Source organism: Cricetulus griseus, chromosome 4 (genome assembly GCF_003668045.3).
Source record: "Cricetulus griseus strain 17A/GY chromosome 4, alternate assembly CriGri-PICRH-1.0, whole genome shotgun sequence".
Classification (NCBI taxonomy): domain Eukaryota; kingdom Metazoa; phylum Chordata; class Mammalia; order Rodentia; family Cricetidae; genus Cricetulus; species Cricetulus griseus.
In genome coordinates, this window is record NC_048597.1 from 30,267,009 (window position 1) to 30,294,115 (window position 27,107).

Consider the following 27,107-nt stretch of genomic DNA (forward strand, 5'->3'; position numbering starts at 1 on the left):
CATTTTTCAAAGATAATGGAAGTGTGAAAGTTGCTATAACAGGTAACCTATATCAAACATCATCCAAGCAGTCTTGTTAAGGAGCAAAGGACCCTGCTATGGGGGCACTGAACAGAATACACATTGATTTGATTTCCTAGGACAACCTGAAAAACAAAATGCTTTGAAACTGGAGGGACTGGAAACCTGAGCACTATTTATCAAGCACTGCTAAGTATCATTTCCTGTCCAGTTGAATTTAGTTCTTCACTCCTTCTACCTCCACTAATAGACATGCCTATTTCATAGCAAATATCAAAACTCACAACCACATCAAATATTCTAACTGAAAGTCTGACCCTTCCTCTCTAGGCAAGTAATAATGTATTGCAAAATATATGAGATTTGCAAATTTTTTGATCTCCTGTAGATCTCACTTTATGTAGGAAAGTTTTTCCTCCTGATATAAAATTTGGAATTGATCCCTTTGGCTGACCTAGTATATAGCACTATTAAATGAGAAGTACAGAATCTCCAAAGTGAAAACTCATTTATTTCCCTTCTTTTATTTCATATCTCTCTGTTTTTCTTGTGCTTCATTGTTGGCATATTATAATTAATTATGGATAATTCTGTGTTTCATCATGACATTCCAGGCATATACATAATGTATTTTGATCATACTTACTACTTCCATCCTTTGTGTTGAGTGTATAAGGGGGGGGGCATACAAATGTGGAGACACGGAATATCTTTCTCCATTCCTCTCCATCTAAATTTTTCACGATACTTTTTCTTAATGAACCTTAAGCTAGTTTCTGTTAGATTGGCTGCCATTGAACCCCTGGAATCTGCCTGTTTCTGCCTCTCTCGACCAATGCTGTGGTTATGTTCAGTCACCACACCCAGTATTCTGTGAGTGCTAACTCAATTGGTCTTCATGATTGAACAACAAGCACTTTATCTCCTGAGCCACCCTCCCAGGCCCTTCTTTCTATACCAGCACAATCAGCAGTCCCTTGCTATCGTACATCACGTATTGTATATGTGGGGGAGGGGGGGTGACTCACATCCCATAAGTGATCTACAATGTCTGGCAGGCACAAGGTACATGTTACTCTTGCTCTTCTTCTTGTTCTTCTTTCCTTTCTGAGCTCCACTCTACAGCCAATAAAACCACTCACCAAATATTTCAAACTTGCTAATCTTTCAGCTAGAGTTCCACTATGCTAGATGAAGACTTAGATGTCCCTTGTGTAATTTTATGCTGTGAGTCATTCAAGTAAAGATACAATTCATATACTTTAAAAATACGTATCACTTTTATTATTTTTCATGTGATGTAAAATATCTACAGTAAAATAAAATTTTACTATCTCAGACAGCAACAAGATGTCTGATACACACCTGAAATGATGGATTCAGGGACAACACTGCCACCTGCGGCGCAATGCCAGCAAATACTTGACAACCTTACTCCATACTTCCTTCATTACAATGTTACAGCACAACCATTTCCAGCATCCCTCTTATCATCATCCTTTTGTTAAAAAATCTACTCCTCATCGCGCTTTAACTTCAACAATCACATTCAAGCCAGCTACAGTAATGCAAACCCAGGGAAATGAAGGAAAATATGCATTTCTCCACATGTTCACTCTCCTCCCCACTGCTACGGGCTGCTGCCTTTCCAATTCAGACCCTGTGTGGCCAATTTGGGAAACATGTCCACCCAGTGTTCACACCCCTTACGTTTTAACCTGGTGTCTCCCATAGAAATCAATGCCTTCGAGGCAACCTTCAAGTGTTGCTGCTCCCAGGACAACCTGCCCTTGTTCTCTAATTCACGGAAGGCGTTGGCCCAAGTGTAAAGCTAGGTAAAAGAAAGTTGGAGCCTGAGCTAGCCCCTCCCCACTCCAGGGAACTACTTTGGAATAAAGCTTCCAGACTTTCTATTCACATTCAGAATGCTAGCAGATCTGCTGCTTATGTCGTGGTAGGGCACGGAGCAGCAACAAAAATACAGTGTCTATCTGCAACTGTTAGCATTTAATCACAGAAGCTTTTGTTTGGGTTTACCTGACTTGCTTTCTGACAAGGAAAAAAAGGTATTTAAATTCAATGATGGTGAAATCTTACTTTTAAAATAACAAACTAAAGCAGTGTCATTTATAGCAAGTAGATTGAAATTTAAAATTTTCCTGTGTTTCCTTATTTAATTTCTAGACTGCAATAGAAGAAAGACTTTAAAAAAAAAAAAAAACGTGGTTTATATAACAAAAATCTGAAGGACAAAGTACCACATCATTTCAAACATTGCACTTCACAGGTGACACCTGCCAGCTGGTGATAGGGGCGTGAGCATAATTACAAGGAAAGGGGCATTATAAGCACAGAAAACAGACATTAGACGTTCTTCTGGATTTTCTTAACTGAAGGACATGAGTGAGCTCTGATGTCATTATGTTTAGAAATGGCTTCATCCAGATCCAACTGCACCCCGTTGATGTTCACTTCCATGCAGCCACTGTAGAAGGCATTCACTGGCGTGGCACTGAAGGAAAGATCTGCCAAAGCAATGTCTGACGATTAGTCTATCACTTCAGCACCTTATTTGTTTACAGTTAGAAGAATTAACCAGACTTTACAATTCCAAACAAATTCTAACCCCACAGAAAAAATTACTAAGGGGATTCCATTCAGCAAATACATGTTATGCTGGGTGTAGAGTTCAGCATATCATGAAATAAACACAATTATTTCTACCCAAACTGAAGGAAAATGTGCACACAAAGAGCATAAGCTTATTCCACATTTACTAGAAAATAATCTACATGTTTCTCTTTAAATTTGAGCGGCATTTTCAGTACCATTAGATCATCTCTTCTACTCTAAATTGTGGTGTCTTAGAAATCCTTTTGAAATGTCATGACAAACATGATGTTTTATTAATTTCTGGAACAAAAACATTTTTATTTTTCCCAAGAAATCATTTCTGGCTGAGCATAAAAGCAAGTCCTAATAAAAGACTGACTTTTATGTGATAATGCTGTCCTACCAAATAGCGTTTTGAATTGTTCCTCAGTGAGTCATTTAAGGTCATTAGTGCCTCTGGGCTTTGCTGCACTTTCCTCTCATTACCAAGTGTGTCCTCAATGCTCACGGAGCATCCTTGGTTTCCTAAGAACTGTAGTCCAAGACACCCACCTCCTTCCTCTCATTTGGCATTTCTCCTTCACGGATTTGAATTCATAGTGTACATTCATGAGCTCTTGATCTTTCTTCTCAAAACACATTATGACAAAAATAGATACTTCAGTATTTCTGCCTTCAGGTTTGCAACACAATGATAGAATCCCTACCAATGAGCTAACTGCATCTTTTAAGAATCCTCTTGGAGTCTGGCTGACATCACTGATTATGCATTATTTTAACCACAGTGCCATCACTGACTATGATACCAATTTACCCCAGGATATATATAACGATATGCTAATTATAAACAGAAAATAGTTCTTTAAAATATCAATTTCCTCTTAATTTTCATTCACCAGAAGGAATTTAAACATGATTAATTTGTATATAAACAATCTATTCATTTCATAGTTTATGCTCTTAAATATTTCAATTTTAGTCTCCTCTCATTTTTCCTCACTTTTTATTTAAAATCAATGACATTTAGCATTATTGTAAATTTTGTATTTTTACATATTTTAAATGAATTCATTATTTGCTTGATTTTCTAAAATTGCATTCAACTACTCTGTAAGTCTCAATACAGAGTTCATTGGTTCATCCAATTTAACTGCAGTCATGCTGTTTAATAACTAACTAAGTTGATGACTTGAATTCAATGTACCTCTTCTGCCTATAACCATTGGAACCCATTTCCTTCCATTTCCCAAAATGTCAGAGAGGTATTTTTTGTCTTTTGTGTATACTGTAAAGACATATCTCTGGCAAAGGCACTTTCTGATTGGTTTAATAAAGAGCTGAATGGCCAATAAATAGCTAGGCAGGAAGAGGTTAGGCAGGGTTTCCAGGTAGAGAAAGGAAGAGAAGGAATCTAGGTATGCAGGTGACATTGAAGAGGTCAGACACAGGGTACAGAGTAGAGGTAACCAAGCTATGTGGCAGGATGTAGATTAATAAAAGCAGGTTAATGTAAGTTAGAGGTGGAAGGGGAAGCTGCAATCAGAGTGTAAAATAAATAAACTTTTAAAAGAAAAGAAAAATAAAATCAAAGCACAATAAATTTAAATAAACTGAAATCTTATTCTGGATAAAGAAAATTTGAGTATTTTCAAATATATCTTCTCCAAAGTTAAAATAAACACTGTTTGGCTTTAAAGGATTTTTTTAAAAATGGTAAAGTCAATATCATAGATACAATATGAAGTTAAACAAGGACCTGAGTTTCCCCCAATTTTGCCCATTTTGAAAATGCAATCCTACCATGAAATTATTAGTATCAGATGCCTAAGAGTTATCCTTTTACCTACCTGTCTTGTAATCATGAGATTCTGATTTTATTTCTCTATCTTAACTGGATTCACTGCAGGCAATTCTGCAATCATGGATGCTACCACCCCAGTCCAGCAGCTTCCTTATTGCCAAGTGACGATAATAGTTTCCACATCACTGAACATTAAAATGATTGATACATTTGATGACCCTGTATGGTCACTGTAGTATGATTACTGGCACTATTATTACTGTGTCCTCAGGTACTCCATGGCCTCTGAACTTAAGTGAACTATACCTGCATTTGTTCCCCCAGCTCCTCTATTTGTTTGTCCAGAATTAAATTTTGAAATGTATATGCCTCTCCCTTTGTCTTAAACAGTGTAGTGACAACCAGGTCTTCTACAACAAAACCCTAAGCTAAGTCTATAAGTCACCCATTTGGCCATTTTATAGTCTCATCCTGCACCACCTCTTGGGTAAATATGCCTTAGCCATATTTACATATTCTCCTGTGCTCATATACTCACTCTACCTTTATACACTGCAACACCCACTCCTGCCACCTAGTAAAATTCACTTAACTTAAATAGCAAATCTATATTTTAGTCTCTTATTCAACAAGATTCTTCCTGCCTCCCACAACCAAGTCAGGTCCTTATTTTCATGTTTTAAACTTGATTTATAATTTTTCTTCATAGAATTTATGACAATTTTATTTATTTTTATATCTCCTTGATGAGTTGTTTAATGCCTCCTCATATAGAATTTAAAGTCCTCCATTGCAGAAACCATTGCTTGCTTCCCGCTTATCTGAGTATATGGGATTATTATCATCATCATCATCATCATCATCATCATCATCCTCTCATATAACACATCCCAACAGCACTCCTCCCTCCACTCCTTCCAGCTTCCTCACTTCCCTCCAGATGTTCTTAATTGATGGATAAATGTAGAGTGAACAAATATTGGATAAGTGGTGAATAAGTTGAGTAAGTATTGAGGTTACAATATTATCATGAGAATGAAATGAAATGACATATTCTTTCTGGTTTAGATTACCAAATGCAGCAAAAATCAATTGGTTTTACTTTACCATTAAAAATACACACGCCAATAAAATGTTAGTATAAGCCTCCAAAACAAGTGTAAAGGATATTGGAAATTTTGTCTTCTTTAAATGCTTTGTTTCTAAGATTCTATGTTTAAGATATTATCAATGATAGTGCAAGCCTTTAATACCAGCCCTCAGGAAGAAGGGGTAAGTGGATCTTTTAGTTCAAGGCCAGCCTGATCTACTTTGTGAACTCCAGAACAACCAGACCTATGTAAAGAGATCCTATCTCAATACAAACAAACAAACAAACAAACAAAAACATCCCCAAAAGATTTTTGATTTAAAACATGCTTTTAGAACCAAAGAAAAAGTGAGGAAATACCTGGAATGCCACCCAGATAAGTGGCCACGTTTCCTTTCATTGCTTTGTCCAAGACTGCTAGTTGTCCTTGAATATCTTTAGAGTAGATGACATCTTTCTTCAGTGGGCTCCATAGCTCCAGGCCATGTCTGTTAACATTACATTTCAGTTGGGATTGCTGGTCAGAACACAGAGTTATGGCCTCTATTCGAGCCACCACTGAATTTTCAACAAATACCACAATATCCTAGAAAGCAGAACAAAGACTTCAGATAAACAAGCACTTTGGGTAAAGCCACTTAAGAACAGCTGAAAAAAAATGATAAAGCCTCTAAATTTAAGTGTAAAATTGTTTACTAATTCTAACAATGGATTTTCAAACCAACTTCAGTTTTATAGGCTCAAGGTTTAATTGAGATGGAAATGTATAGTGGCCTCTGAAGACTCAGTTAAATCAGCTGAAGTATATCATCAAATACCGGAAACTTACCTAGTGTGCCTCAGTAATACTTATGTTTACAAGTCTCACTAATTTCAAAGTTACATATGAAAGGGGAGGGTATGCTTTGTGTGTCTGTATGTGTGTGTGTGTGGGGGGGGGGTGGTACTCAGAGTCCTTTAGTGCCCATCAAAGCAGAAAAGCTGGTCTGTGCCTTCCAAGTAATCACACAGCCCAGGAACAGTGTGGGGAAAGAGGCCTGAGGAAGAGACCAGGCTTCATGAGCAATAGGTACAGTAGGTAGCTGAAGAGTCTCCAAAAAGGGGTGTTTTATTTTGCTGGAATCTTCAAAGTTTTCAACTTGCTGAGGGTGACCTCTGCTGCCAATTTATAGATGGTAAAGAGGAAATATAAAAAGTAAGGCAGAGAAAAGAAGAACAAAATGGGGACAGCTGCTATGATGTTTCTTAGATAGTAAATGTAGTCTGCATTGACACTCAGGTTCAGATATGTATGGTGAGTGAAAAGTCTATACTTCCCAACTCTGGATTATTTGAGGAAGTCTTTAACTTTACAAATATCCACATCCTTAATTCATTAAAAGAGAAGGCCAAGTCAGGCATTTTGGTGCGTTCCTTTAATCCCAGCACTCAGGAGGCAGAAACAAGTCCATTTCTGGTAATTTGTGACCAGCCTGACATAGTGAGTTCTAAGCCAGCCAGGGCTAATAGGGAGAGAGCATGTGGGGGTAGGCTACCTCAACAGAAACTCATTTCAGATTGCACTCTAATTACCAAGATGAAGCCCATATTTTGTTTATTACTCTGCAAACAAAAATCCAATCTTGGCATAAACAAGCTGTTTGCAAAAACTTGTTGCTATGCACAGTGCAGCACTACCAGAAATTGGAATAGCAAGGATCGCCTGAGGTTTGTGTTTCTTTATATCTAAGACTTTCCTGTTCTTCATTCAAGAAGCCAAGGGAGGAAGTTCCAGTTTTCTCTTCTTTTCCTTATTTACTTACTCATGGGGTAAAAGATTTAAATTGCAAGAGAAAACAGACAATTAAAACTATATAATACACAGCCAAGATTGCACTGTTATCACAAACTATAAAATACAGATATACAGACAAGTTCCCATAATATATCACAGATTCTGAATATGGGCAGATTTATTTGCACTCTGTGATGTCTCCAAGCAGCCTGAATGTGAGTCTTACACCCATGGCAGCCCACAAATGAGTCTACCAAGCCATAGTTCCAGACCCAATATCTTCTCCTTCCAGACCTTGGATATCAGTCAACAAGGCAGGGAAAAAAAAAGAGAGGTTCATCTAGATTAGGTATAAGGTTACCTGAGAATTTTCAGAGCTGGAGCCCACCAAGGACAAGGCAAAGGGCACTTTGTCTCCAGAAACCAAGGCAAGCATAATTCCAGTGCCAGTGGATGGACGAATATTCAAGGTCACATTTATTTGCCAGCCCTCTGCATTGGTTACATTATCTATTTAAAATGATAAACAAAGCAGAACAGAAAGTATTCATTGCAATTATAATAGAGAATTACAATAGTAATTATCAATCATTACAATCTGATTAATATTCAAAGATAGTGTGTGAAGCACTAAAGACTTTAATGCCTTTTCTCAATGATATACATCACCAAAGCAAAACAGAACAGAGTTGTATTATTTTTTAAGGGCAAGTGGAGTCTCCTCATTCCCATTCTTCTAAGAGGAAAATTCTAGACTGTGGTATTAAGGAGCACTCCAAACTTCTTTCTCTTTAACAACTATTCCTCTCATGAAAAATCACCAATGTTCAGACCTCAGAATGTTTAGACCTTACAGTACACATTTGGAAGGAAGTTCAACAGCTTTACTGTATTCTTCCTGATACGAAATATTGGTATAAAAGCCATCAACCCCCCTACCATTATTCACTCTGCAGCAATGGGAAGGGAAAATATGTTCTATGTATAGGGAGAGGTAGACAGTCTGCTAGCAGAGAGATAGATACCTTGAAGTTCACAGTTAATTTTTAAATTAGGTTAGGGACTCTTGCTCTGTGATAGTCTTCCTTTAATACTTCCCATCTTTTAAATTGCTATGCTAGTTATTGACCAAAGTGGAGGCAGGCATTAGGAGGTATGTGTCTTTATCGTCACTTGGTTTTTTCATAGCAGACAATAAATATTCACTAAATTTATATTTTCAGAGTACAGTCATGCACTTGTAATTATAGTCATGTCAATGATGGAGATATATATGACAAAGTTCTCCCAAGATTATGTCTCCTGGTGAAGTCATAGTTGGCTTACTTTACATAAGTCTATTCTATGATGTTCACCAAATGATGAAGTTGCCCAGTGACACAGTGATAGTTAGCTTTTATCAACAACTGGACATAACCTAGAATTAACTGGGAGAAAATTCTTAATGAGGGGTTGTCCACATTGAATTGGCCTTTGGGGATGTCTGTTGGGGGTGGTATCCTAATTAAAGTCAATTGATGCAGAAAGAGAACCAGGCCACTACAGGTGGAAGCATTCCCTAGGCAGATGGTTCTAATTTATATAAGAGTGGAAAAGTTGAGCTGAGCATAAACAAACAACTGAGCATGCATGCATTATTTTCTCTGTAGTCTTGAATATGGATGTGACTAGCTATTTCAAGTTCTTGCCACTGCAGCTTCCCCAGTATGACCAGGTACTATAAGCTGAAATAAATCCCTTTCTCCTCTAAGATGCTTTTGAAAATTAAACCAGGACAGACACATGTTTCAGAACATAGTCACTCATTAAGGTTCATAAATTACTTAACATCAAGTACTTTTAAACATTAGTTGAAGTCTTCTTCATTTACTGTGAAGGTATATATAACAAATTTATACACCACTTGGAGTCTCTGAAAGGGTAAAAATGAATGAAGAAATGTTTTTCTTTTGGCTAGATGTTCTTCTGTTTAGCTCCATATAATGAAACTACATATCCCATTATAACCTTTTTCTTACTTTTTCTTTTTGGTTCATGTCAGCTTTGCTTATTTTTTACACTTTTTTATTAATTTATTTTTTATATTCCTATCCCAGTTACCCTCTGTCTTCTCCTCCCACTACCCCCATTCCCCCCTCCTCCCATCTGCTCCATGGAGAGAGTAAGGCTTCCCCTAGGAAGACTACTAAGTCTGTCCCATCATCTAGTTAAGGCACAAACAAGGCACCTCTACACCACCCCCCACCGCTGTGTGTAGGCTGAGCAAGGTATCTCTCCATGTAGAATGGGCTCCATTAAGTCAGTTTGTGCATTAGTGTTAGATATTGGACCCATTGCCAGTAGCCTCATATATTGTCCCAGTCACACCATTGTCACCTATATTAAGGGAGTCTAGCGCAGTCTTATGCAGGTTCCCCATTTGTCAGACCTGAGTCGGTGATCTCTCACTTGGGTGAGATTCTGTGGGTTTTCATTATAACTCTTACACAGAAAGAATATATAAAATTATTATTAAATAAATTAAGCAAAGGATATTGAGTTCATACTAAAATGAATGTTAACATGTGTGGAAGTTATGTTATAACATTAAATATTAATTATGAAGTAAGTCGCTTTCAAATTATCCACAAAATAACTTGAGAAAGTAATTTTTTAGCTCCAATATAACTTATTTTAATTTCCTTTTCTGGAAATTTTTTTTTAACAAATCAGGTTCTGGGAAGGGGACCTCAGGGATCATTGCTGTTTTGCTTTTTTACTGTAAAGCTAAACAAGGACATGAGCTGGAAGCCCGAGCTAAGAGACATTCTCAGAGTGACAATTATGACAGCTGCAAACATGTACTACTCCAGCAGATGAGCCAGGATGAAACCTAGGAAGAACCTAACCCCCACACCCCCCATTCCAGGCATCAGCAAGTTTAAAGTACTATTCAAACTGGACTTGGAATATAGTTTATCTAAAAAGTACAAGACTAATAACAAGAAAACTCAATTTAAATCATTATTAATATTAAAAATAATTAGAGTTTTTATTGGAAATATTCCTCCCAATGCTCTTCTCCCTATAAATAAGCAAGATATTGGAGGATGGACAATTTGACTTCTAGTTGGAGGCTGGTGAGCTCTCCTTTATTGGCCTTTCTGCCTTAAACAAAAGGTCTGTCGCTCCAGTAGCCAGCCAGACTAACCTAATGCTGGCACCAGCTATGTGAAACACTCCAGAGACACTGTGAGATAATTACACAATAACTGAAGCTAATTGCTCAGTTCTGGATGGATCCAGCCTCTCAGCCAAGGCTGTTTTGCTATCACAGCCCTCACTGAACTCTAGATGACCCTATAATGATTTCCACTTAGACCAGAGCAGGGCACTGACCCTGGTAGACCAGCAGAGGATGTTATAAGGCCAGCTCCAAAGAGACAACACCGTGATTGGTGGGAAGGCTCCTTCTGTGGCTATAAGAGAAGGCTATTTGGTGGGAAGGCTCCTACTGTGGCTATAAGAGCAGGCTATTTGGCTCATTGTGCCTCTTCCCCTGGTGTTGAAACAGCAGGACTGACAAACGCTTCTCTGAAGTGGTCTTTTCTTGCCTACTTCTACCAGTGTGGGCTGAGCTGGGAGCACGAATAAGGAAGCAGTACAAACAGCATCAAGGCAGCGAGGTAGCCCAGTGGAACTACAGTGGCACCAGGGACAACAGAAGAGTTGTCAGCAGGCTTAGGTGACAAAGCAGCAAGGCGGCCAGGTGCTTGACAGTTGGAGAAGAAGCAGCTGAACAGTTAGAGAGTAGCCAGGGCAGGAACCGGCAGTGGCAGAAGCAGAGAGAGAGGTTGGAGACCTGAGATGAAGGTTAGAAAGCTGTAAAGAGCCAGAGAAGAGGCTCTGCAGGCCAGCATTATTGGAAGAGTTCTAACAGTTGTCAAGCCTTTAGGGCCAAGGGGTCTCTAACTATAGAGACCCCTTGGAACTATAATATCAGGAACTATAACATCAGCTGCTGGGACATGTTGTGGAATTTCAACTTCCTGAACTGTGATTACAGAACTACAGGTCCTAGTTCTGAAAGACTACAGAAGACTTGTAACACTAAAGGGTTGCTATCTTGCTCCTGTGGCCTTCCCACTGCCACCGTTTATTACAGGCAAACACTAAAGGATGTACAGCTGGCAATGATCAAGACTGGAACTTTCATTGTCCACCCTTGATTTCTATGCGGGCAGGGCAAAGGTCTCAGCTGGTTGGTGGCTAACAGGGTCAGCTTTCTGAGTACCTGCCTTATCCTCAGTTAAAGCTTATCAGTGATCTGCCCACCGTGGAGACTGAACACTGGCCAGGCAGGTCCAGGCATTCTATATAAGTTTGAATTCCTTAATTTGCACAAAAGGACCTGAAAAGGGACTACAGACAAGAATCTTCCCTACATTGATGCACCTATCTCTTTGTTCAAAGGGCTGCTATCTGGCTCAGTGATGCTCATAACTGCATCTTCCATCCAGCTCAAGGAGATACCCTGGCAAAAAAAAAAAAAAAAGCAGTGCCTGCACCCCTCAGCATCTAGACTCCTGTCTACTGTTGCTGAACCCCAGAACCTGCCTAGGTCACACAAGTTGTTACCACTGATATATGGGAAGGTATTCAACTTAAGTAGAAACTAGAAAAATTATATTTAAAATGACAATATTTCAATTTGATCTATCAGATTAGAAAACTACCTTGAGCATGAATGTTTTGTGTTTAGTAAGAGTAGCAACTAATAATCTTCAGAGGAGAATGTAATCAGTCCTATATTAATTATGTATCTGCAGGATCTTTGATGGAGGAAATCTATTCTAAAATTCTCTAGTATACGCTTAACTACACAGAAGTGCAGGATGTACACTCAGGAATATTTACAGCCAGTTATCGAGAAAGGTGCACTTAGGCTTCCCTGTGAACCCAGTCAGATAAGAGTTTCTACTCTACTTACAAAAACAAAAGCTAACCTTAAGTAAACCAGCCCCCAGTCAAACAGAGCCAAACTGTATCAGCACATTGTCCAAAGGTATTAAAAAGCAGTATGTGAAGCTAGGTAATATATTTTAACAAGCAATTTATTTGGCTCACAGTTTTAGAAACTAGACATCTAAACAGCATGATGGCAAGTCTTGGAAGGCTTAGGGTAGATGATGGAACCAGTACAGAGGGGGAAATCTCAGGAGGGGAAATGAATCCATGGAATAAGATCCTTCACAAGAGGTTTCCTCTTTATGAAACCCACCCTTCAACTACTAATTCAATAAATGTCTGCAATCTGCACTAAATAGGCCAATATACCCGTATCGATGTCAGTAATGGCTTGGCCAAGGACAAGTGTGTTTATTTCCAGACACAAGTATTATCCATTTCATTCTCTACTATTGCATGTAAGTAAGATGCCCACCTTAAACATTACAGAACCCATGGAGACACATGAGAAAACAACCTACAGTAAAGAAACAACATGACCAAGCTCACATGAACCACAGATGCTGCAACTTAAAATTAGTATTATGAGTATGCTGAAGCCTTGGGAGGAACTACACAACATAACATATAGGCAGTGACCTCAGCAGAGACAGAAATTTTAACACAGATTAGCAGAAATGATAGAAATCAAAACTAAGCTTTCTATGCACTGATTAGTGAACCCAAACAAACTGCAAAATCAGTGAATTTCATAACTGGTCAATTGACTCTACCCCCAGTAAACCAGGCTATATGCCAGAGAACTTTAAATAATAACAAACATATTTGCCGATCAGTATATTTTTCCTAAAATACCTGAAAATTTTTTTTAAATATTTAACCACACACAAAAGACAATGCCTGTCAAAACAGCTACTCACTCAGTGATGCTAACAGAATAAATTGTCGAAGTTTGTCAGTGCATGCATTTAGTGATTAGTGAGAAAAGAGAAATACAACAGGAGTCACTTACTGTAATCTATGCTGAACCGAGCAATTCCAGAACCAGGGTAGTAGGAGCCCTTCTCCACCATGAGGAAGCAATGCTTATTTTGTTTTCCTTGAATAATTTCCTTTGCACCTAAAGCTCCTTGTTTCATCAAGTTCCAGCCTCGTATACATCCATCCAGACGAGGGTTAATCTAGCATAATAAGATATAAATCAGAGTAGGAAGGATAAACAGCTTCAATTGGTTCTCAATATAGGTTGCATTTGGATGGAAAACCCACTCTTTGATAGCTTACTAAAATACATTTAATTAAATCTATTTTTTTTCTTTCTGGCTGATAGTACTTTTCAATAGAATGAAACTGTACCATCGTAGCCTCCAGTGGGGTCCTGATGGTATTTACATCCTGAGGTCCCACCTGCTTCTCCCACATAAGCAAGATTCAGTGGTAAATCCTCCCTATGCTTCCCAGATGGCCCTGGGCTCTAAGCTGCTGCCATTCTTAGTGTGCATTTACAGTGGAGGTTTATCTGTCAATGCAGATGCTTCAGGAACAAGAGGCTTGCACTCTTTCTGCCTCACAAAAGCAACCAGCCAGCTTCAAAGCACATGGTGGCCATTTTACAAACGGTTGATGCTTCTTGAATAATTTACTTTGCTATTAAAGTACTGTGATAGTTCATCAACTTCAAAATTTTGGAATATTTGTTTTGGCATGGTTTAATTAATCCGATTTAATATCACATAGAAATCTATTAAGAGTTAAAATAACTTTGAGTTGTGATAAGAGAAAGGCAGGTAAATTTAAAGTAGTAGATATTTAAGTTAGATCCACCAGATCTTCTGTCACAGCCATGGATTCAGTTGACTTTCTTTTCTTTCTTTTGTTTTGGTTTTGGTTTTGGGATATTTTGGTTTTTCAAGACAAGGTTTCTCTGTGCAGCCCTGGCCATTCTGGAACTCTGTAGACCAGGCTGTCCTCAAACTCTACCTCTGCCTCCTGATGCTGATCAAGTGACATTTTGTAAACTCTTCAAAGATAGTGATTGCTTTCTTCAACTCTATTCAGTGGTTATATGACAAGTATTGTATTCAGAACATTGTATTCATCTGTTGTAACAAACATTTCTAGTAATACATTCCATCAACCTTCTGTGTTACCCTTAATTTTCAAATTTGTGTCTTAAAATAAAGCAAAGACAAACTTTGGATTTTATATATATATATATATATATATATATTATGTATATATAATTATGTATATATATATATATTATGTATATTATGATTTGGGCATTAGATGTATGTTTTTGTACACTTAATGGCTGAGTGTAGAATACTACAATGTGAAAACTGAGCTGACAACTTGAGAACTTAACAAACCCACTGCTTAATGAACAATGCTACAATTTAAATGAACACAAAACCACAATGGTCATTTCCTTCTTTCCTTACTATAATTTCCTATGTTCAATACAAATTATTGCACCTGACGTGTTTAGCAAAATCACTACTATGGAGTGTCATGAAAACACAACTTTAAACCTGTTACAGACAAAGGAATTCACCCAAGATGAACGCCACACGCTGCATCATTACCGGTTTAATGAGTGCACTTTCCACTACCCGAGGTAATCCTGCAAAGTATATTTTGGTGTCCAGAAATCCATCTGTAGGTTTAAAGAGGCTCCCAAATTTATTTATATTCATCACAGCTTCTTTAGCTATTTTAATGCTAACACTGTCGTCTAATTCTTCCACGGATACCTACAATTAAAAACACAAAGCAAACGTCACTGCATGGCTATTTGAGAAGGTTGATTGAAAAATCATATTGTTCCATTAAATGATTTTTATAGCAATCAATTTCATAAAAAATTTAATTTGTTCAAACCCACTTGTAGAGCATAACTGTGACTAAAACCCATTCTAAGGTGATAGAACTTGATCTCAAAAGTACATCTTAAAGTTTAAAAACACTCACATTTTATCATTCAGTTATAATCTATACCTTTAATCCTTTTATGCCTGCCTTAGGGTTTCAATTGCTGTAGACACCATGACCACAGAAACTCTTATAAAGGTAAAACATTTAATTGAGGTGGCAGCTTACAGTTTCAGAGGTTTAGTCCATTATCATCATGGTGGGGAGCATGGCAGCATGCAGGCAGACATGGGGCTGGCTACACCTTCATCAGAAGTCAACATGACAAGCACTGTCCACTATACTGAGAGAAATTTGAGCAAAAGAGACCTCAAAGCCTGCCCCCACCGTAACACACTTCTTCCAACAAGGCCCCAGCTCCTAATAGCACGCCACTCTCTTTGGGTGCCATTTTCTTCCAAACCACCATAATGCCATAAATCAAAGATTCAAAAAGGAAGATGAGCCTTTTTACCAATGCATTATACATTATGCATACAGAATCAAAGTAAATTAAAGTAGTAAATTTATAATATTAGTTATAAGAAATCATCAATGCCCAACATTCTGTGCAGCACATACAAACTGTATTTTTTTCAAAATCTGAAATTGGTCCTTAAAAATCAAATGCTCAAAATTAAATTAAGAATTTTGAATGTAACTTTGGTTTTAAAAAATAGTTCAAAGCATGAATAAAAAGTCATCCCACACAATCGGAAGACGGTTGTTGCAATTGCTTCACATAAGACTGCCACACTCAGGAAGTGAAGGCTTACTAATCAATAACATAAAGCAAGCAATTGCATGTAAACACAGTAACATGTACAATTATTCCCATTCTCTTTGACTGGTATTGATTTCTTTGGAATGAATTACAAGTCACTTGAATCTTTACCTGTCATGCATCTCTGATATAAGCAACATTTCATTTTTGAAGTGTATAAACTACTTCTATATTTTCAAGATATAATTTTGCTTTTTTGTGTTTTAAAAAGTTTGACCATAATTCAAGACACATGCTTCTAATACATGTATCTGCACATGAGACCCCTATAAGCAAAAATTTACAGGCATAAGGCTGGGCTTACTTGTAACTCTGGTCATACACTGCTTTTATCATGAACATGTTACTAAAGTGGATACCAGTTAAAAACACTAATATGTTTGAACAAAGACTTACCATAAAAAATGTCCCGAGAATGTTTCCACTTTTCCACACCCCGGTATGAACACCCCAACCAAAGCTACAATCAACCCTGCTCTGGGTCACTGCAATGGTCGTGCAACCCATGCCCTACTCTCTATTGACTGGTTTCCAAAATGCCATCAGATTTTGATCAGAGGTATTCTTTAAAATGTTACTTACATTCCAGAACTTCTCAAAACTATCCAGGGACTTCCCACATAACATAACATCCAAGTCTTCACTGTTGTCCTCAAAGGCCTTTATCCAGACCACAATTCTGATTTCATTTTTTAACTATTTGTCTCTCCCAATCCAAGGCATCTACACTCATCTTTGTGCTGTTCATCAAACACACCAAACATCCTCCCCCATGAAACTTGGAACTCGCTGTTCACATTGCACAGAATCACTTTATAATCCCACCCACATTTTTCATGACTTGTTCTCTCAAGCCTCTGCTCAGATGGAACCTTGTCAAGTTCACCTCTTCAATTCCACATGCTCACTGACTGTGCGCACACTCAGGGCCATGCCTTGTCTTGCTTTCCTTTGTCTTCATAGCATCAATGAGCACCTGATATAATTTATCTGCAGTTTCCCACTCAGTGTTAGAATGTAAGCTTTGTGTGAGCAAAGACGGTTTCATTCATCATTGTAGCCTACCTGGTAGAATAAGGATTGGCAAATGTAGGGTTCAATAAATGTCTGTTGAATGAGTTACATTGCCAGTGTTGATTGGGATCATACAAAATAAGTGGCAAAATCACTCTAAGTATCATTATTTCCTTGAGTTTTAGCCACGGTAATTGTTTAATCACTTCACAGTCTATGTAGCTCTTATGAATCATAAAACAATTCTGGATCATGTGTCTTAAATTTAATCCCTTATTTTTAAAATATATTTTGAAAATTTAAAATTAAGGAAGTAGATGCCATCAAATAAATGTTCAGTTTATAGACTAATTTAAATGAACACGTTCAATTAAAATGACACACAAGCATGAGGGCCTGAGTTTGCATTCCTAACACACAGCCATTTACTATGATTTACACCAATAATCCCAGTGTTGGGGAGACAGAGACAGACAAATGTCTGGAATTTGCTGACCAGTTAGTCTTGCCAAATCAGTGAGTCCAGATGAGAGGCCTCATCTCAGAAAAATAAAGCGGAAAACAAGAGGAAGACACCAGACCTCAGACTAAGCACATAAACACAGGTGTGCTTATACACACCACACCACACACACACACACACACACACACACACACACACAATAAATCTTATAAAGGACAGTTTAAAGTAAAACATGAACATGACACGAAATACTTGTTTAACAACACTCATGAATACTGAACATAAAAATTGGAACTGAAGCTTCCTCCTATCATCTATATGCCTACCTCAAAGAGCCCAACATTTTAAGGTAGAGACTCTTGAAATCAGAATGCTGATAGAACCAATGACTCTCCCACACTTCTCCTCACTATAAACAAGGGGTAATCTTTTATCCAAGAAAAGTCATTGTTTAACTGAACTGATGAAAAAGATGACCTCAATTATTAGTAGAAAATAAATTTATAGTATTATAAGAAAATGTTAAAGTATTCTGGTTGTTAAATCTAAGTGAATGGTATTTGTTCAGAACTGGCTACTTATCTACCTACTTACATTTAAAATTAAATTAACTTTGTGGTGTGGTTAAGAGATGCATTCATTTCTCTAATTAAAAAAATACTTGCTGGGCAGTGGTGGCCCACTCCTTTGATCCCAGCACTCGGGAGGCAGAGGCAGGCAGATTTCTGGCTACACAGTGAAACCCTGTCTTGAAAAAAAACAAAACAACAGCAATTTCTTTGATCAGGCATGTCTTTGTATTAATTTATGCCTGCTGATGAGTCCTGACCTAGAGGGGAGACCCAATATCCACCCAAAAACAGCTACTAAAATGAGTGAAAATTTGAAAACAGAGCAGTTAAAATAAGTAGCCAGAACAGTTTCTCAAGTTGCTATCAGGACGAACAATGTGTAGAACGCATTTCATGCTACCCTGGGTGACTGACCCAACATGATTTGGTTTGACAATCAGAGTATAATTTTACCAAAAGTGCATCAAAGTAAAGAGGTAATTCTGAAATCCCAACATACCATGTTCCATTTACCATTGTTAATAACATTGCCTCCGGTTGTGATTTGGGTTGAAAACTCATTCTTAAACTGAACTTCAATTTTTCCATCACGAAGTGCAATCAGGAGCCAATTTGAGTGATCAAGAGATTCTGCATACAGGATGATGCCCTCTGAATCATATGTCCGAAAATCAAATTCAGCTGAAAATCTAAACAAAGAGACACTCTTCAGAAAGTTCAATGTATCCCCCCCAAAACACAAACCTTGTACTGACAAACAGTACTGTATTGAAAGAAAAAAAAATCTGAGATTTAAGAATACTTTAAAAAATGATTTAAAAGAGCAGCATTAAATTTTTCATAGATTGTCTCTGGTTCCATATGTATTTCAAAACTTGGTTATCATAATTTCATGATTGTTCTAGGAGTCTTTTTCTCAATGAATCAGTACTTTGGTAATTTCTTGTATTCATGGTAGTGTTTTGCAGTTACCTTTTAGATATTAGAATTAGTGCATGTGTACAGATATTAGGTTTCCTGGAACCTTTTAATTACTCTAAATGTAAGAGTAAGGGGTGTGTGTGTGTGTGTGTGTGTGTGTGTGTGTGTGTGTGTGTGTGTGTTTACTGAATCCATGAGTGATTAGTAAAAGATGTTAGAATGGCATACTTGGTTTATCTAGAAAAAGGCATCCGCTTCCTTGGATTTGACCTATTCCAGCAAAGGATCACTCACAGGGCTCCACAAGATAGCTTTCAGGTGATTAAAGATATAAGTAAACTTCCATGTAATCATTCAAAAGAAGCAGCATGACTCTACCTTACCTCAGGACAGGACTGTGAGCCGCAGAGCTGACCAAACATTGTGACCATGCAGAACCACTGCAGCTGCCTGAGCACTTCACACAATACACCAAGTTCCTGTGAGACGTGATTGGAGTACTGTGTGCCTTTGGTCCTAAGAACTATGCTACTGTGTCACTCAAGATCTCCACAGACAAAAAACATCACCAATTCATCAGGAAGGAAAATCTTATGGATGCTGGGTGTTGACTGAGTGCCTGCTCTTAGAATGTGTTAGTAGGTACCAGCGTGAAGATCCCCAACCAGCTAACAAAAATGTTTTTAAAACAAAGACAAATAAAAATTATTTACTTATATATTTATATATTTTTAATGGATGAGTGCTGTCCACGTTTATACTGGCATGCCAGAAGAGGGCACCAGATCCACCATGTGGTAGCTGGGAATTGAACTCAGGACCTCTGGAAGAACAACCAGTGCTCTTAACCACTGACTGTTCTCTCCATCCAACCAGGACCTGTCCCTGATGTATGAGCTGACTCTTTGGAACCTGTTCCCTATGGTGGGATGCTTTGTTCAGCCATAATGCAAGGGGGAGGAGCTTGGTCCTGTATCAACTTGATATGCCATGCTTTGTTGACTCCCATGAGAGGCCTTACCCCACCTGAATGGAGACTGATGAGGGTGTGGGTAAGGAGGGAGGTGGGGGAGGGAGGGGGGGAATGGGAGGAGAGAGGAGGGAGGGAAACTGTAGTTGGTATGTAAAATAAATTTCAAAAATGATGAATAAAAAAGAAAAGAAAAATCCAGAACATCAAATGCTATTAAAAAAAAAAAAAAGACAAACAGGAAAAAAGAAAAACAGTTGTATAACTACTTATATAAACTAGATAAAAGAATTTGAGTTGGAGTCAGGGCTTCTGATTGTTGCTAATAAGTCAACAAAGAATCCCATATAGATATCCCATCATTGCATATTAAGAGTCACAATGGCAGCATTTGTATGGGGGCAGACCTTCCTTGAAGAGAACAAGAAACAGGCAAAATAAATATTCCTGTATTTTCAATTTCCAAGTAAGTATTTGAAAGACATAAAATGTGGAGTGAACTGTGTTGAATGGATAACACTGTAATAGGAATGCACGGACCTGTTCATATTTAAAAAAGAAAAAAGAAAAAGAACCATTTCCCTTGGCAGAAGGACTTATGTCCTTCTTCACAATTGTCTGAGCATTTGGCTGATGTGAAGAACAAACTTTGTTGCCAAAAACTAAATCTGTGTTTGGTCACGATCTTCCAGGAGTTGATCCTATTATGGAGATAATTTCCTTTTCTTTGTAAAATAATGCTGAACTGTATTTCAAAGAGTCATGTTCTGCATATGTTCTTTCTGGAATACATCATCACATCCTGACTCATTACACTGGGGACCAATTTATTCTGTTTCAAAAGTATCGTAGAGTTGAAAAAAGACAGAATTCGTCAACATTTGGCAGGGCAGGGGAAGCAGTGGTTTATGGGAAACAGAGGTGAAGAGGTTGCTTTAAGAAAATCACTTTATAAATATTCATGAAGCTGTGCATTTAATATGGAATGTATACAAGATACTACACTTCTAAAAGTGCAAAGTAAATAAATCAGTGAAGAAACTAAGGAATACCAGAGAAATTGGTTTGCTAATTCTGATTCAAAGTTAGGTACCAGGTTAGAATGAGTTGTCATAAATAAATAATATGAAAGTATATAAAGATACTGCAACAGTTTTCTCCCCCATACTCATTGTTGTCATACTGAGGAAGGGTTTCCAATCTCATTCAGAAAAAAATAATATTTGTTCAGAGATGTTTGTAGTGAAAACCAGATATTGAGGGAAATGGAATGTCCAAACAACACACTCAATTAAATTAACTGAATCTTGGAATAACTTCAATGCTCTTTCATGGAAAGACTTCTATACATTCGTTCAATTAATTAGGGAATGATCTATGTCTAATTAAATTCTAAACATGCCTGATTATTTAATTGTCTATTTTGAAAGTTAGGTTCTAAACTTAACTTTAAGTAATTTTCCCTTCTCTTTATTACATCAACATTCTGATTTATTGCTTCTAGTTTCAACATGTATGCATTAAGAAAATTGGACAACTAAGAATGATGATTGAGAATCACAAACAAAAAACACTCAAGTCAATCTAAATACAGAAGCAAAAGCTGAGGTATTCAAATTGCCAAATTAAGTAATGATTTCTTTAGAATACTACTTGAGGCATCTTGTTAATTTTCCTTATTAGTTTTGAATGTAATAATACTCCATCAATACAGTGATATTTTCACTTAGTTTTTATAATGTATAAAAAATAGGGTTAAGTTTTCAAAAGTGGGTTAGATCTAATTTCCCAGTTTCTTGGAAAATATGTCATGACTGGGAAATGGAAAATGATGAGATAAAGTAACAAAGTCAGCCTCGGTGGATTTGAAAAGGCTCTAGTGTGAAAAAATACACGTGTGAAGATCACCTAAATGGTAATGTGCCTAAATTATCAGATTGATAAACCTACTGCTCTCCTCCTCTGTTTAACCTGTAGGAATTCCCAATGGCATCCATTCCTCACCTGGTAATTTCTGGCAAACGAAATTTCAGATATAAGACAACTCCTACAAACTGCTCAGCCAAGTACAATAATTCATAATTTTTGTCAAGGTTCAAGGGAAGGCACACTGGAATACCCTGGAGGAAAACAAGATGCATGGATTATTGTCTGCAGTTTGTCTTCTCTCTTTAGTTTCCAAAATAGCCTCTGAAATACCCTCACATCAGAATGTCTTTTCAAAGGATAATGAATATCTTCCATTTCCTTGCAAAAGCAATCCACAAAGCCTCCAAAATATGTGTGCTTGACTTTAGATTCTCTTTATTATTTCTCAATGCTAAACACAAACTTTTTCTTTAAGTCCCAGCAAATATGGCTTCAATAAGCTGTACAATGCCTTGTATTAATTATATCTAAAAGCTATTCATTTGGTTAAGAAAAAAATATTGTGAATACTGACCACATAGGATGGAATAAACCTAAGTTAGCATCTCATTCTCTAAGAAATTTATATGCAAATGATTCAAAGTCATGTAATCTCCAATCAAGTATTTGTTCCTTAAAGATGAAAAGCAACATTAAAGTAGAAAGCTACCTAGAGATGGGATATTGGGTATAGTGAAGGCTATTTTGCCATGGATTCTACAGTTATTAAATAGAACCCCAGAAAATAATTCATAACTAATCCAAGGTGGATAGTAGTATGTACTACAGAACATACTGAAATAATAAGGGACTAAACTATAAAATAAGAAATTCTACTGCATGGCCTTTCAGTTGAGTAACCCCTGAATTACTATCTATAGCCACTAACCTCCTGATCTTCCTTCATGTGGGTAATGTGATTTATTATTTTTTTCCTAAGCATATACTGGTTCATATTGGTCATGAGTGTGTGTGTGTGTGTGTGTGTGTGTGTGTACATGTATATGTACACACATACATATAGTTACGGTTATATACAGTGAAATCATTATTTAGGAATTTTAAACAGTCTGCCTCACAATCATATATAATTTTACCCTTACATCTTTTAAAATACAAGAATAGAAAGAATCACTAGCATGTATACCTTATTATTTCTAAAAGGAAAAAAGAAGAGGGAGGTAAGGGGTTCAAATATTGACTTATTTATTCAATAAAGGAAAAATTAAAACCATCCTACAAATTGATTTCTTGAGTCGATTATGCATTAAATCTGAGTGTGGAAACACGTGTTTGAGACACACTGATGAACATAATTGGTCTCTGAATTGTGGTACATTTAAAGTCACCAAATCTTCTTGAGACAAATTTGTTTCCATCAGGAAGTTTATGAACACTTATAAGCACAAACAGGCAGTGTGCAAACTTGCCAAAATGTAATACAGGACACCAGAGAATGTTGTCATTAAAATTTCTATGTAATATTCTCTTAGTGGGATTAGAGGACACTGAAGATAGACACCCTCTTCATAATCATCCCCTTGTAAAACCAAAGACTATAACTGCCAGGCTTTAATTACTGTTCAAAGAAATGAGACCTGAGTCCTCTCTGAGACTGGTAGGAGACAGAACCACAATGAATTGCAAAGGGGTCATTACTTGATAACTATCTAAACCTGATTCCAGGATCCCAACACTTCATAATGGACAACTACCTAGTTGGAGGCTTTCTGATAAAGAACAAAGGCACACCATTGCCTGGTGAAGTGACAATCAACCAAATGGGCCCACCAATGTCTGGTACTCAGGAAAGCTGTCTGTTCTGGAGATTTTTATAAGTCTTAAATAAACAAAAAGAAGAAGGCTAAACTACATATGAACACAACATATTGTCTAGCCATTGTTCACTCTCACCTGGTAAAAATGGTATTCTTTCTCATCCCTTGACAGCCATCAGGCTCTGTAGTGTTTTCTCTGGCCACTTATAACTCTCGCCCTTTGAGAGTATGTTTTCCTATTCTACAATAAACTCCCCTGTCTTTTACATTGTGTTCTGAATTTCAACTGAATTCTTTCAGTGAAGATTAATGCTCTTCAATGAAAGCCCAGGGAATGGGGATCCTGGGTCTCTCATTTCAGAAAAGAGATAAATTGTTTGCTGGGCGATGGTGGTGCAAGCCTTTAATCCCAGCACATGAGAGGCAGATTTCTATGAGTTTGAGGCCAGCCTGGTCTACAAAGAGAGGTCCCAGACAGGTTCCAAAGCTACAGAGAAACCCTGTCTCAAAATATCAAACCCTCCCCCCAAAAAAAGAAATTGTTTATTTTTTGTTTTCTTCTCATTTCTCTGTGTAGCCCTGGATGTTGTGGAACTCACTTGATAGACCAGGCTAGACTCAGAGATCCTCCTGCCTCTACCTCCTGGGTGCTGGGATTAAATACATGTTCCACCAGCCCAGCTTGATGAGAAGTTTTGAATTTCAAAGGTTACCTCACAACTCTTCTGATCTTGGGCAAGCTTGAATCCTTTCTTTCCATCACAGTAACAAGAGTAGCCTCCAGGGTAATTGACACACAATTGAGCACACATGTTCTCAGAGCATTCGTCCACATCTGACATGAAAAGAGAAGAACCTTCATAGCTTCTAAATGTCTAATCCAACAGGCACTCAGTAGTTACTCAGAAAACGCAACTGCTATGACAGCATATCCAAATAATTGACCTAGAAATTTCAGAGTTCTAAGTATAATTTTATGTATATATTCCAAATAATTTTATCATTTTCAATAATTAATAATAATAGTATTATTATGCCAATTTTCTGATTTTCAAGCTAAAGAAGAAAAGTGTTTAGGGTCTCCACTGTCATTTCTGTTTATAAGAATTTCATTATAATTGCCTTCCAATTCTTTATTTTGAAAATAAACAAAAAAGGGGGGAGAAGAGAAGAAATTAGAAGAGGAAGAAGGACAAGGTGAAAACAAAAAAGAAAAGTTAGTGAGGGGGCAGGGACGCTGACTTTAACTAAGTGAAAGTTAATGCAATGGATAAACTGACAATAACAAAAACATCTGATTTTTTTATAATGATGCAATAATCAAAACTGGCCACATTCTCTTTTTATTTAAAAGAGATAAGAGACGGTTTATTCTGAAACCAAATAGGAGTAATACTGTCCCCGGACAGTATTCCAGGTTCCAACATGGAAGCAGTCTTACGAAATTTTTATAGTAAGAGAACAATGAAATTCATGAATCAAGATACTTAGTAGATACATGGGTGAAAACATTAAGTAGATAAAGCAAAGTGGAGAAATCCCAGCTATAGGCATCAAATGTTATCTGATAAGTCTTAACCTTTTAAAAAAGATTTATGTTCTATTTGTATATATGCCTGCATGACAGAGGAGGGTATCAGATCCCATTATAGATGGTCCTAAGTCACTATGCAGTTTCTGGGAATTGAGGATCCCTAGAAGAGCAGCCAGTGCTCTTAATCTCTGAGCCATCTCGCCAGCCCAAACTTTTCTTTGTTTTGTTTTGGAGACCCAAGTGTCTCTGTGTAGCACTGGATGTCCTAGAACTTGCTCTGTAGACCAGGCTGGCCTCAAACACAGAGATTTGCCTGCCTCAGCCTCCCTAGGGCTGAAATTAAAGGTGCCCTCCACAGCCTGCCTCTTGTTTGTTGAAAACTAAGGTTTTGTGAAGCTCATGAATTTCAAAGAGTTTTTGTTTGTTTCTCACTGGATGTTTAGTATGACACTCTGATGCAAAGGTGGGCAAGAGAGACTACTTATAGGACTAAGATCCTGCAAGGTAAATTGTAATCAGCCTCTGAGCCTGCAACAATCAGATCCATTCATAATCATTGGAATTTTAACTAATCTACCAGCCTTTGTAGTTAGAGCTTCTTTGTAGCAATTCAGATCCACACAAGTATCTACCATGCATATCTAGACTGATTTATCTACCCATTCATTTGCTATCTGCTCCTGCTCAAGACCTTTGCCATTGTCCTCCAACTTTCAGATTCAGTGTCCTTCTATGTAACCGATTAGTGCATGGCTTCACACACTTATTTCCTCTGCCCGGTGATTATGCTTCCTTAGCCAGCCTTTCCCATATTCACATCTCTTCATCACTGAGACATTTTGAACAAGATACCTACCTCTACTTCTCTCAGTGAAGTACTCCATCTCCCAACACACTTAATGTCTTTTAGTTTACATTTTAGAGTCACTGTATTTTACTCTCACAAATTCATAATAAATATAACACATGTTAATATCTGTGTTGATTTTATCATGTGTCTGCAGCTGAAATTTCTAAGTGAAGAAAGTTTGTCTATTTCACTCATTATCTTGTTTCCACTGTAGTAAGCAATGTTGAATAAAGAATATTTGTAATGATCATGATGGGTGATATTAAGAAATTTCTGTCATAAATTTAATGACATATATTAATATTTTTCAAACCTTATTGTACTATTACCTGCCATAATTTGAAGTCTTTTAACTGATCTGTCCCCAACTCTCTACTTTGTAATAACATGCCTAGGCTAAAGATTCTTCCAGGACTACAGAAAGTCCTTGACATTTTATTGGATATACCCTATTATAAATTTATGAAGGTCTTATTAATACTATCATGTAATATATGCTCTTTTAAACACTTTAAAATATATTTCCAGAGTTAATGATACTTTAAATGCATTAAAATTGTATGATATAAGATTAAAATAAGATATATATATGGACTCAAATAAAACATTTAAAAATCTGTCCTTTAGCAAAGGAAACTACAATCTAGGTGATGAAAATGGCTAATAATAATGATGAGAGCAGATAGCAGAGGCTGCCTGCAGTTTAGGAATGAGGACTTTCATTCTCATCCTTGGCCAGAGGCTAGAAATGTCCATGGTTTTGCCATGGTGGAGGCCACAAATGCAAAGTGTTTGGCGCTTTAGTTTCCATCTGATTTTTTGCAATCTTGCTTCTCCTTTCACAGCTGCCTAGAAGCTGTATCTGAAGATGTGACCAAAACAGCATTCTAGACACCTGGAATAGACATTAGTAAAAGCACAGAGCTAGATGGACAGCCCACCTCCCATTCCTCAACAGTTTCTGCCGTAAGTCCTACACTAAACCCCCCAAAGAGAAGTTCAGTGGTACCCCATTTCTGGAGCAGCAGCTGTCCCACAGAAGCTCTGCTGGTTTGCATTCTTCTTAAACACCTGTCTATGAGTCTTTCTAAAAACGTAACTTCTCTGTGGTCTGTGAGAGCCATCCTTTGAATTAACAAGACAGGAACCTGACT

The 27,107-nt window shown here is 37.3% G+C and overlaps 1 protein-coding gene across 1 annotated transcript in view; it reads right to left on the reverse strand.

The window, feature by feature from the left end:
- Nucleotides 1–1,279: 1,279 nt before the first annotated feature.
- Pros1 (protein S) overlaps nucleotides 1,280–27,107 on the reverse strand; it is a 63,048-nt gene continuing 37,220 nt past the window's right edge. The window contains exons 8-15 of the mRNA XM_027412435.2: nucleotides 24,283–24,404; nucleotides 21,888–22,003; nucleotides 18,492–18,681; nucleotides 14,835–15,002; nucleotides 13,259–13,427; nucleotides 7,661–7,809; nucleotides 5,886–6,111; nucleotides 1,280–2,546 (exon numbers count right to left, since the gene is read on the reverse strand). Coding sequence (XP_027268236.1) covers nucleotides 2,386–2,546; nucleotides 5,886–6,111; nucleotides 7,661–7,809; nucleotides 13,259–13,427; nucleotides 14,835–15,002; nucleotides 18,492–18,681; nucleotides 21,888–22,003; nucleotides 24,283–24,404 — 1,301 coding nt within the window. The 3' untranslated portion in view covers nucleotides 1,280–2,385. The remainder of the gene's footprint in view (nucleotides 2,547–5,885; nucleotides 6,112–7,660; nucleotides 7,810–13,258; nucleotides 13,428–14,834; nucleotides 15,003–18,491; nucleotides 18,682–21,887; nucleotides 22,004–24,282; nucleotides 24,405–27,107) is intronic.